Here is a 12,984-nt window from a genome sequence, read left to right as displayed (position 1 = left end):
GGTTTGTCAGACTGAACACTCAATAGACAGCTCTAGTGTGTTCCCAAAATGTGTGTTCGCATTCCTTGTATGTGTGTCCTCATGCATATTTGATCCATGCCTCCACAAATGACATGTTTCTCTGCGTGTGTGTGTGTTCCTATATTTAGAAAATCGGTGTCTGTGCGTATGTGTGTGTTTGCATGTGTGAGAGTTTTGCATAAACTGCAGGTGTGCAGGTTTTCCCCCTCCAACTCAGCACCAACTAAATCTATATCAGGGATTATTATGTTGTGTCCTGTCTGTCCTACTGTTCGTGCTTCAGTGTGTTTAGCCTCGTGTACCCGACACACACACACACACACACACACACACACACACACACGCACGCACACGCACACACGCCCCTGTGAGTATACTCAACCTTGATGAACTGAAAAGGACGACTTGTGAACGAACAGATGGCATCACTATCACTGCGATTATGTAACAGAATTTCCCACATCCATATCGATGGACTCAGGCGGACTCCAAACAATCTGCCTCAGTGTTTTAGAGGACGTTAACAGCCAACAACAACAACAGAGCTGCCATCAACCTTCCTTTATTCTGCCTCTATCAATCAAAAGTCTGTTAACTCAAGCCAATATGGGGGATGGCTGCTCTTTTGTTGTCCTCTTATGCATCTTTTTTATAACCAACTAACACCATTCAGGGTGCGTTCACAAGGCTACGCACTAAAGGAAGCTTTGTCTGGAAAAGAACAAATCTCCTGACATCTTACCCTGTCTGGTGTCGGTGGCTTCATGAACGTAGCCTCAATTTTGCTCCTCACTTATCTAATGTTGACCTTTTGACTTACTAACTACAGTAAACGTTTAGATATTGATGCCTTTACAGTAGAGTTGCAAAGTGGGAAGAGACTCTGGGTTTGAAAGTATTTTTCACCGATGTAAAATCTTCCGATTGCGAAGCCGTCTCAAAATGACGTCTCCGACGTTTGTCAGCTAAAAACCATAAAATAACTCCTCATTTCTCATCATCAAAACGAACCACATGTTGGCTGACCGCAAAAAAACCCCAGCAAAACAGGAAGTGACAGGTTTTATAGGAAATGTGGTCCTATCATGAAAATTAGGCTACGAATCGTCGCACTTCTTTGTGTCGGTCTAATAAATACAGTCTGTGTTAAATTACATGAGTTTATGCGTTCTCACTATTGGAAGAGATTGCACTTGGTTTTTATGCATACAGTACGTGTTATTTGAACAGAAGTTGCAGCTTATATATTCTATATTGCAGGCGCAGACTGTTTGGTAAAGCTACGTAACTTTGGTGATTGAGCTCCGTGGTCCTTTCGGCACAGAAATGTTTTTAAAAATGAGAACTACAGTATTTTGTAGCTGTTTCTGTGCAGTATGTTTATCACAGGAAGTGATTATAAAAGAAGTGACTTAAAATAAAAATTTAAACTTACGATATTTGTCGGTTCATGCAATTTTACCGCAAAAAAAAACAACCTCAAAAAACAAAAACAAAAAAATCTAAAACGCTTAAAACTCCCAAATTTGCATTACAATTACATTCTTAATTGGAACAGTCACGAATAAACTCTCCTGGAAGGACTAGAGAATGGTGAGCAGTAAAGTATACTGTAACAGTAGCTCAAGCAGAGAATAGCCACAAACTTTTGATACCAGCAATGTCAGCTACAAAGCGATATAAAGACCGCCACAATGAGCTACTCGTCATACCAAACAAAAGATGGCTTTAGTAGTAAAACACCAGAGCGCATAAACTGATCAAGACAAAGCAAGAGAATGAATGAGCCGTTTCGTCTTTCAGGAGTTGCGTAGTCTCATTTTAAAGATTTAATACATTTCAGATAAATTTGTCAGTTTTAACTTCGTTTCTGAAAAATGATCTTTTTTTTTCTTTTTTCTGCCAGTTTGGTGTGGCGGACGGCACTAAATGCTACGATACCCGCGAACTTCAGCAGACGTAGTTGTGGAAAAATAGGCACAAATCAGAGCTGCGGCAAAAAGTTCAAGTGGTAATTGGGAACAAAACAAAACACTGCAGTTTCTGAACATCAACAGACTGAAGCTGCTAAATGTTTCATCGGCATTCAACAAAGCATAATAGATACAGCTCACTGTTACCGCTACAGATTTTAAGCTCGATGGTGTTTCTTTCCAAAATGCATCTCAGGAGGTGTAGTTAACTGTTTTACCAATCCTTTGAAGTCAGATGAGGCGCTGTCTTTACAAAAAAATTAAAAATTAAAAAAAAGGAGAGGACGCCCAACACAAATCGTCCCACTTTGCAACTCTATACATGTGTAAAATCCACAGTTACAGTAGAAGAGCGTGATGCATGCCGGCCCCCCTCATAACCACTCCTTCTGCTCTGCTTCTCTTTTCTGTCTCCTCTGTCTCTCACTTGTTCTTTCATCAACATACTTTGTCTCTGTCCTGACCTTTTCCTCTCATTCCTCCTCATGTTTTCTGTTCCCTTACACTTTCTCTCACTGCCACTCTGTCGTTATATCTTTCTGTCTTCTCTCCTTTTTTTTTATCTCCCGCTCTGTTGTTAACATCCTCAGCTGTGCTCAGACCCCTGCATGAGGCTAACGCTCATAGCGGATTGGCTGTAGCTGCGTGCATGAGGAGCACTGGGGGCCCAATCAAACGCAGGCAGGAACAGGAAATGGAACGGGAGACAGGAAGCGCCCGCCCACAGGGGCCTCGCAGGTACCACCACTGTCCCCCCCCCCCACCCCCACCCCTTTATGTGTCCACAGCGGTGCCTGTCTCAAAATCACCTCAGACCCCACCACCTCCCTAACCCCCCCCTCCCTCCCTCACTTCCTGTGTGTCCTCAGCTCAAGCTGTCTTCAAATCCACCTCAGGACTCCTCTGTGTGTGTCCTCTGGGTGCTGGCTGTCAAAAAAACAACAACAAAAAAAACCCCGCCTCAACACCCTCATGTGTGTGTCTTCAGCTCTGGCTGGCCAAAATCCCAGAACCCCTGTTTTTGTAACCCCCCCACCCCCCACCCCCAAGCTCTGCACTCTCACCTCCTGCTGTGTGTGTGCACGCGTGTCTGGATGTGTGCGTTTCCTCAAACACACACACCCTTGACTATATACAGTCACTTCTTATCCCCTTTGTGTTTGTGTGTTTGTTGCAATGCAGTGGAAACCGGCTTTGCTGGTCTCCGCGTTGCCATTGAGGATAAAACGAGAGAGACAGAGTGGCTCTCTGCTTTGTCGTGCTTCACCGCTTCCCTTCATTGTTGTTGTGCTGCTCTTTGTAGCCGTGTGCTGCCAAGGCTTCCCTCTGCTCATTGTGCGCTGCTGATCTGTCCTCCTGCGAAGCTGCAGTCCGTCACTGTGTTTTCTGTGCTGCGTGCCGCTGTGTGATTGCAGTCGCAGATCCTGTGCTGTGGTTCGTTTGTCTTGCTCGTTGCTGCTGTGTCTGTGTGTCTCCCTCCTGATGTGTTAGTTTAGTTGCGTTAGGAGGGGAAAGTGAGTTTCAGCATTGAGTGAAGAATTTTCTAATTTATTATTTAAAAGGGTGAGACATTTCAAATGTGAGATACTTCTTTTACCATATTCAAAATAACATTTACGTAATAGTAACTAGACCTTAATGCAGGCCAGGACGATGTGACTGTGGAGGCAGTTCAAATTATGGGAGGGGGTTTGGGGGGGGAGGGGATCATTTTACATGGTCAAACAGCATGTATTACTCTAGTCATCTTGCGGGTGGCACTATAGTGGCATTGTGGCTTATATTGTCCAAAATATGAATATGGAATATTTCGGTTAGATAGCCAGGTCACCATCTAAAAATCAGTCTGGTGGTAGATTTAATGAAATGTATTGATTTAACCATGAAATGGTCTCTGAAAGGCTAAATAACAAGTACTGTTTCAAAATCAAATAATACATTTTACAGTGTCGAAGCCAAAATTATACCCGAGTGTCATCAAACAACTTAGTTAATTGTTTGAAAATGTGATTTATTCCGAACCACTGAGATGACTTCTAAACCCAGCAAAAATAAAAGTCAACAGCATCAGGGTCATGAAGGAAAAAAAAAAGGTCATCAGCAAGTTTTTCTGTCTCTCTTTACATTCCTGTTGTTTCCATTCTGTGGATTGGTAAAATCAAAAATTAAATAAAAAGAGTTTGGGCCAGAAGTTCTATTTACAACCACAAAAAGCAAGTAAAGCTGATCCAGGTCGTCTTCTATCACTCTCTAGCTACAGTTCAGCACCACGGACAGTGACGCGCCGCCTAAATGTAGCCTGTCTTTCTCAGACACGCCAAACCAGCAGAAAATTAAACCGGCTTATTATGTCTTACCTTTCCTCAGTAGAGACCAGATTAAAAGCTTCAAATAGTTTATGGGGGGGGGAAACTTTAAAGAAGGTGTCTTATTACTTTTGTTACTTTTTATAGGGTTGCCTGCAAGCTTAAACTGAGGGGGCAAAAAAAAATGTAACAGATGGAGTAAGTTGGATCTCAGGATCTCAGGCTAAACTCACAAACTCAACAACATTTTTTTTTTTTTTTTAAAGTATAACCTCATACATGCCCTAAAAGTCGTGTTTAAAAGCTACTCTAAAACCTTCTTCTGTTAGATCGTGTGAGCTGTCCAGCTGCTGCTCTCTGAACCATCTGAATTTATGGTCATTACAATGGTAGGGACGATGATTGGATGTGCTAACTTCGCCATGTTAATATTGATTTGGGTCCGTGTTTCATTAGAACTCAGCTTAAACTGGAGTCAAAGTTAAAAAAAAAAAAAGAAAAAAAAAAAGAATAATAAATTGTAAATCCAAACTGTTAACAGCGAGACTGAAGGGAAAGAGGAGGTGGGGGCGAAGCTCAGCGCTCGGCCTCTTTTATTACCTTTCTCCTCTCCTCTATTGATCAACATAAGCCTCTGATTTATAGCTCAGCTGCTGCAAAGCCTGCTGGGTAATTACTAGGGCTGAAAAGAGACAGGAGAGTTAATGTGGGGGATGGGGGCTGGCACTCGCGTAGACACGTGTCTGTGCACGCTACACAAAAATAGACGCACACAAATTTACAGACTTGCTTATTCACACACACCAACACACACACACACACACACACACACACACACACACACACACACACACACACACACACACAGAGGGCTGTACTGACAGAGTGCAGGACGTGTAGCATGTCTCTGCAGAGACGATCCACTAATGTTCCACATATATCATATCCTCCATATATCAATGTATGTTAATCAATACAGTGATATAGTGGCCCGGTGAGACTGAATTAGTCCACGTTGCAGAAGCCACATTTATTTTCGGTGTTCGGGGAACGACTGCGCCAACGCTCGGTGCAGCAAAGGGGCAGACTGCTGCTTTTAAAGCCTGATTAAAGTAGAATCTTTGGTTGTTTGGAGATGGAAATGTTCAGATCAGACGGTTAAGTTTGTGATCTGTCAGTCAGTGGAGCCGAGCTTGCGCCTGACTCATAAACAGCATGGCTGTGAAATCCCATACAAAAAGCGATGCTTGCACAAGGCTGCATCATTGTGTGTTTGGAGCTGTTTGTTCTGTGCGTGCGTGCGTGCGTGTGTGTGTGTATGTGTGTGTGTGTGTCTGCTTGTTTATCCTGGTATGCTGTTGTGACCTTCCCTCTATGCAGTAACTCACCTGACGTCAGAGCTCTGTTTTTTTTTTGGTTTTTTTCTTCCCTGCTTCTGGCTGACTGACACCCTCCCTCTCTTGTGTCCTCCAGTGAACAGCCTGGCCCGGTCCAAGTACTGCTGACGCCCAATCAGGAGGAGGAAGAGGACCAGGCAAGGCCCAGCCAGGACGCTGATCCGGGCCGGGACCTGCCCCCTCCACCCTACCCGTCCGCTTCTCTTCGGCCCCCGCTCACCCTCAGCATCGCTCACCCTTGCGCCCCTTCCAGCCAAGGGGAGGAGGAGAGCGGATGTTTGGGGAGGAGAGGGGAGGAAGGCGAGATTGGGAGGGAGGGGACTGGGGTGAGGCTGTGCGAGTTGCTGCAGGCAGGGGGGGTGAGTGTCAGACCCCTGGGGAAGCACTTAGCCATCTCTCTACCCTCGCTTCCTCTGCGTCTCTGGGATACACACATCACGCACACCGCACACACCGCACACCTTGAACCGACACACCCACGCCCTCCCCCTCCGCCCTCTACTCCTCCCCCGTCTTCCCCTCTGGAAGCTGCCGGGGAAAGGAAACCTCTTGCGCCTCTCTGGCAGCCACCCCGGCCCCACTCCCCCGACAGCGCCACTCAGCACTGGCCGAGGCACGGAGCCGCCTCAGACAGCAGCACACGTCATTGGTCCTCCTGGAGTTTGGACCGCCCCGACGCCGTGGTAACGCCGTACGACACGCCCCCAGACCGCTGTGTTCCCATCAGGCCACAGATGTCCAGTCAGAACTACAGCTACAGTTGCCAGTCCTCCCCAGGGCACTACACCTCCCAGCATGCCCCGGGGCGACACGGTGGTCCCTGCTGTGACCGCGAAGAGGCTGAGCTGTCTGAGCTTGACTCCCTTTACCAGGCCAGTCTGCTGGCTGGAAAGACAGGTACACACACACACACACACACACACACACACACACACACACACACACACACACACACACACACACACACACTCTCTCAGTCTCTCTCATGAGCAGTCATACACTAAATCAAGACCATTACAACCTCAACCTACGGAAATTCATTACGACGGCGTACATGAAAAGTTCAGATAAATAATTTAAAGCTCCCATATTTGAAACTCTTCCAGTATTCTATTTGCAGACTTGACATCCATAAGAAGATATTTTTGTGTTTTTAAGTACCAAAAACCATCTCGCCATAGTTGTACATCTCCTCTCATAAGCTTCATTCTGTTTTGTCTTTAAGGCAAATTGATATCAATGATCCTCTCTTCTGATTGGCTGACTCTTCTTTGAGATACGCGAACGCAGGCCAATCACAGGTTTTCTTCTTTTTTTAGTTTTGGAACAGAAAAAACGCGGTGTTTTCTACCGCACAAAAGGTCAGACGGGGGCGAACCCTTGACATGAGTGTGAGTTAGTGACATCACAAATTTACAGAAGTCCAAACAGCTCAGTTGCTCGGATTGAGCCGTGTGTATTTCTCTGTGGACTGAAGATTTTTTTTTACATTTTTATGTAGATGGATGCTATTTTAGTTTTGAAAAAACATTTTTGTGTCTCAAAGTTTATTTTAAAGCCGCAGCTTCATTCAAACAGTTCAAGTATTTCATAATTTCCTGTTTCTATAAAACACTAACTGAAATAAAGTGTTCTATATAGATTAGTGTAAACTATATTCTGTGTACATTTAGTATGTAATATAGATTCTAAAGAATCGGTAATGTTACTGCTTTTTATGTGGATTTCCTACATCAGTATCATCTGGATTTTTTTTTTTTTTTTTTTTTGGGGGGGGGGTCTTTTTGTCCTTACGTAACTTTTTTTTGTAATTTGCTGAAATGGTGCTCTGATAAAAAAAAATTAAAAATGGCATCTTGTGTTTGAACAGTTGTATACAACTGTATACACATGAATGTATAAGTTATGTTGAAACCACATGGAGCAAAATGTTCGAGCTTTTAAGCTACTTAATGGTACATTTATGGAAAACGCGGGGGATCCCAGGGTTCAGCTTGTGACATGTTTTGCGCAGCTGTCCGTGTTTCCATTTTGGACATCTGTGTGTTTTCAGGCTGCAGCCCATCAGAGAGGCTCATATCCAGGGTGGGAGGGCAGGCGCGCTCCAAGACCCCCAATGCAGACATGGAGAGGAGTGTGTACGGGGCAGACTGCACCAGCACCCCCACCTACCTCAACAAGGCAACACCTCCATAGGGTTTATCACAGAAATTCCTCGCATGTTCAAAGGTCATCAGCCGGATCCATTTCCCAGCGTCTGATGAGACATTTTCTGCCTCTGCAGCCGGCGATGTTGCGGGATCTGCGTTTCGGGGCGGAGCCTGACGACGGGGAAAACCTGAGGCGAATTGGACGCAGCCTGAGCGGCACTGTGATGACCTCGCGCCGCAGCCGCCTGACTGCAACCCGCAGCTTTGTAAGTGCGACTTCCTGTGCTCTGCTGCCTCCGTGTGGCCGTGCTGTTAAACTGCATCTGCCTGATGTCCCGCGGTGGCATTTTACGCTTTGCTTTTTCCCTGTGCTCTTCTCCCCCCGCCGTTTGTCTCGTCCTGCTTTTCTATTTCCGATCTGTCCTTCTGCTTCTCTGTCTTCTCTTTCCTCTATCTTTCTCGAAGGTGAAGCAGGCTGATGTCAGTGCCTCTCCTTGCTTACTTCCTCTCTTCTGAGTCCCTGTTGCTATTCCACCACTATCATCTCTTCCATCCTCCTCATCACCAACACCTTCTCATCACCACCTCCCTCCAATGCTTCACAGGTAAAAACTGCGCTGAGCTCATACGATGACGCGATAAGTTTTCTTTCTAGAAGAAGAAAAAAAATATATATATATATTCATCTGCATCAGCGAAACACTTACTGGACTTTTGGTTTGTGCTACTTTGTGTGCCAGATAAGTGTGTTGAGGGTAAAACTTGAAGTCAGGTCCAAAAAAGCAAAGTAAGAATATTTTCTTCATATTCTATGAATATTTTGGTGAATATTTACATTCTGGCAAACCAGACTCGTCTGGCACAAAAGTAGGCAAAGCTCAAATTTGCGCAAAACTGAAAACCTTCACCTGGAAATGTTCACTGATTTATAATAACTGAAGGACGAGAGGTGATTTTCATCTTTATTTCAAATTTATTTCGAATTCCAAGAAGGGAAATTAGAAATTCTACAAAAAATACACATCTCTTTCTCATTCAATAACTAAATATTGCAAATGTAATCAAGTTCAGAACAAAAAACACCCCCACCTCCTCTATAAGAGGGTTGTCTGAGTCAGGATCCCAAACAACAACGCTGCTTATTTGCAGCTTCTGAATGTTCATTGTGTGCCAATGACACACAGAAAAGCTGCACGCTTGCCCGGTTTGTTTGTACCATTCAACGTCTCTCTTTTTAAGAACTCAAAATGAGGCCAATAGTCTGACAAGAAGAGGTGTTCGTTCCGGTTTTCACACTTCTTCAGTTCCACAGTGCAATAATCACACCTCGCTGTGGGAGCTGAGGCTAACGCATATTGATCCAAAGTATTTCTACAAGATGTGCTACATGTCCGACACCGAGATTCCCTCTGGCAGGAACAGTATGTAATTGCTGTTGCTCACTGCTGGTGAAAAGGAAAAAGTCAAACTTGAATATCACTAAACAGGTTATTTCTCTTCAGCTCTTAATTGGAAAATGGAGATAAGATTCTTTTTTTTTTTTTTTTTTAGAATAGATATTGTATAAAAATAAATAAATAAATAAAAACAAGCCCAAAATGACATTAACAAAATCAAAAACTTGGTCTTAGGTCAACGGTGCAGTGTTTACTGTTATTCTACACTGCGCCAACAGACACGGGGCCGGTTTACAACAGACGGACACAAAACACAAGCGTGCTAAAGGTTAAAAATATAAAGATTATAACATGAAAGATTTGAATTGTGTACATTAGATCCGTTTCCTCTGCAGAGGAGGGTTCTTTCAAGGCTACTTGGCCAAATGTGCCGCTATAATAGCAATCCAACAAAGTGAAAGGACAGCTGGCTCTAAGAGGGAATGGGAGATGACACTCTGCTTGGAGTATTTCATGTCATACCCGAAACTCACCAATGATTAATTAGTGCGCTAATTACAACCTCTTTGAACGATGATCTTACTTTACCCTCAGATTTTGTGTGAGTGGATTTGGACACGGTCTGAATTCACATCCATCTCCTGCTTTAGATTGTGCGCTTGGATTGTTAAAATAGAACACTTTTTTTTTTGGCCAAAATCTAAAGTTTCCAAAGTTGAAAAACATTCAATCATTCAATGAATAAATGTAACTGAAATGGAAAAGGCATAAAAAAATTTTTTTTTAAAAAAGGCAATCGAAGGGTTGGACCAGAATATTGAATATTATGGTTGATGTTGTAAAATGGTATGGAACAAAATGAAGTGTCGATTCAATGGGATGGTAAGAGTTCGAGTCTTCTGTCTGTCCGCAGGCTGTAGAGAATCTCAAATCCAGGATGGCACATCCTTGTACTCTCTAAATCTCGATTTCAGAAACAAATCTCTGAACATGTGCCGACAGCTCAAACTCGCATATGAGGCGTGAACCCGCGTACCGCAACACATCTGTCCCGTGACCTAATCTGTATTTGTTTCATTGTGTTTTTTCCATTCTCTAAATATCGAGTTGCACCTCGCTGCTCATCCGACCCGACGTTCATTCCGTCCTCTCCCCCTCTCGTGCAGGAGCTGTCGGGCGGTGCGGGGAGTTTCTGGCTGTGTCTGACGGGGGTCAAGCTGTCTTCGGACCAGAGTCCCGCTCTGCTGCACTAAAGTCTCGCAGCGTCCACCTCCACATGGGGCGGCAGCAGCGGCGCCGGGTGTCCTCGTCAGCCTCGCCTTGACGGACCTGGAATCGGCTCAGGAGGATCAACTCGACTCCGCTCCTGCTCCTGTTCTTGCTCCTGTTCTTCCTCCTCCTCTTCCTCCTCCTCTTCCTCCTCCCGCACACGCAAACACATGCACGCACACATGCACATCTGCACTGACGTAGAGCCTCCCTCAGCGCCTGCAGCACCCTGCTTAGCCCCTCCTTTGCCTACCTCCCTCCCTCCTCTCTCTTGACCTACTATTCTGTCTATGCAGTCACTCTGACCCCCCCCCCCCCTCTCCAAATTACAACCTCAACCTTTCCCCTCCCCGTTACTTCCCGGGACTGTTGTTTCTCGTCTCCCCCTGGGTTTCTCAGAGGGTCTCGGAAAGGCGCCGCTTTCACTGCCGTTGTCGGCTCGGTCGCTCGCCGGCCGGCTCGCTCAGCAGACTCGCCCTCCACCCTACGGGACCCTCAGCTCAGGGGGAGACTCCAACCAAGTAGCCACGCCTCTTCCTCTTTCTTCACGGGCATTTCCTATTGGACGCACACGTAGCTGAACTGTTTCAGATGGACAGCCATATTTTTTCTCCTTTTGTTTTTTGGGTTCGGTCGTGTTCTTCTTCCTGTGTGTGCGCACAGTAAATCCGCCGAGACTGAACTCTCTAATAACTAAAAGTCATGTACAGAAAAACTCATGTATGAAACCTGTATGTTAATTATAAGACCTTATGGAATGTTGATAATGATAATTAACGAATATTGATAAACTAAAAGTGGTACTTCCTCATGTCTGCATTTCAAATAGGAGTGGAGTGCACTTCACAAGTGTCTAGCTGGAGTTTCCGCCCCCAAACCGCTCGCCGACCTAATGACAGCTCTCCCGTTTCTACCGGGAGATTAAACGAGAAAAGCGCTTCCTTTTTCTCTGCTTCTTTCCTTCTTCTTTTCTTTCTGTCCTTCTTCCCCGCTCTCTTTTATTCCGGCTTGCTTTCTTTGTTCCAAACGGGAAACGGTAGCACCAGAAGCAGGCCAGCAGGGGAGGATAGTCGAGAGGGAACGAGAGAATGTAGGTTAGGAAACCCCTCTCTTCGGCTTTATCAGTGAAAGCAGATGACTCAAGTGCACTTTGCAAGGTTACTTGGCAGAAGTGCACTTTCCGAAGGCTATCTGACTGAGAGGCAGTGGGACGGAAGTCGATGGCGTTTTGTTTTACTTCAAGGCCTCAGGTGAACTTCAGTGGCACTTAAAAATTCACACTATAATTTCTCCCTCCCACTGAAACCGGTTTTGAGACCTCAGATGTGAATAGAAAAATGCTCATCTTCAGCCTGAGACAGTGACATGTCTAATATGAATATGCTTTATATGATATATATGTATTAGAGGTATATTTTCAGCCAGTGAGCTATCTTCTTCAGAGATGTCAACCATTCCTCAGTTATTATACAGTTATGACTTAATTCACTCCCCCCCTTTATTGAGTAGCATTCTGACATGTGTAGAGTATATTTATTACATGGTTTATTCTCTTAAATACCATAACAAAGTCTTTATAAAACAACTGGCCAATGTAATGTCCTTCAAGAACTTACTGATGTTGATTGATCGTTGTAACTAAACCAAAGGTTGGCACTTAACTCAGAGAGCGTATTTAACATTGTTATTTTCATTTGTCATTTAGGTTCAGATTTTTGTTGTTTGTTTGTTTTTTGTTTTTTTGGGGGGGTTCTGGATGTGAGAGAATGTAGCCAATTGTAGCGCATGAGTCCGCTATGCAAATCAACCTTCCCTCACAATCCTGTATCAGAGACAGTCAGGAGGCAGACACACCCACCCGCGGGGCGCTCTCATGGACTCTGGTAGAGACGCGTGGAGACGAGGAGGAGGACGATCTCACGTTTAATGCTGCTGGTGAACTTTGTTGTTCTGCACCTACTTGCTACGTTTCAACCGACGCAACGCAAAAAAAAGAGAGCAACAAAGGAGGTCGGGAGGGAGAAAGAGAGCGAATGAATGTAAACTACGGGATGAAAGTGTGTGTTTGTGAATGACGCGGTGGTGAGAGACGGAGAAGGGTGGAGAGTGAACTACCGAAGATGGGTAATTTGTGGGTGTGTGTAGACTGTGTGTGTCAGTTCTTGGGGTGGTGTTGCTCGGGGAAAGAGGGAACCTGTATTTTTGCAATAAAGTTATTACCAATGCACTCCCACAGGGGGCGTAACCACCGTTACACGTCTGCTTTCGTCATTTGCTCGTGGAAAGATCAGGAGGGGGAAAAAAAACTAGCTATTAAGTAAAAAAAAAAAAAAAAAAAGAGGAACACACTGTCTGGTGACTAAATCTCTAAACATCAGGAACTTACTTTAAATTGTATCCAGCGTATAGAAATTATTTAGGCAGCCCAAACATTAAAAAAAAAAAATAATGTGAACAGGCCTAAAAAATTC

The 12,984-nt window shown here is 44.7% G+C and overlaps 1 protein-coding gene across 4 annotated transcripts in view; it reads left to right on the top strand.

The window, feature by feature from the left end:
- Positions 1 to 12,767, top strand: part of usp54b (ubiquitin specific peptidase 54b) — a 53,975-nt gene extending 41,208 nt beyond the window's left edge. For 3 of the 4 annotated variants that reach the window (XM_069713080.1, XM_069713081.1, XM_069713082.1), the window contains 5 exons: positions 2,585 to 2,732; positions 5,774 to 6,594; positions 7,751 to 7,878; positions 7,982 to 8,113; positions 10,411 to 12,767. In XM_069713080.1, coding sequence (XP_069569181.1) covers positions 2,585 to 2,732; positions 5,774 to 6,594; positions 7,751 to 7,878; positions 7,982 to 8,113; positions 10,411 to 10,497 — 1,316 coding nt within the window. In that variant the 3' untranslated portion in view covers positions 10,498 to 12,767. Of the gene's footprint in view, positions 1 to 2,584; positions 2,733 to 5,773; positions 6,595 to 7,750; positions 7,879 to 7,981; positions 8,114 to 8,312; positions 8,453 to 10,410 lie in introns of all 4 variants that reach the window. The other variant, XR_011311551.1, reaches the window with a different exon arrangement.
- Positions 12,768 to 12,984: the final 217 nt, after the last annotated feature.

Source organism: Brachyistius frenatus, unplaced genomic scaffold (genome assembly GCF_029030835.1).
Source record: "Brachyistius frenatus isolate BFR_SWC_R1_liver_20210118 unplaced genomic scaffold, ASM2903083v1 Contig_115, whole genome shotgun sequence".
NCBI lineage: Eukaryota > Metazoa > Chordata > Actinopteri > Embiotocidae > Brachyistius > Brachyistius frenatus.
Note: the sequence above shows the minus strand (reverse complement) of the source record. Positions and strands in the feature narration are given on the sequence as shown.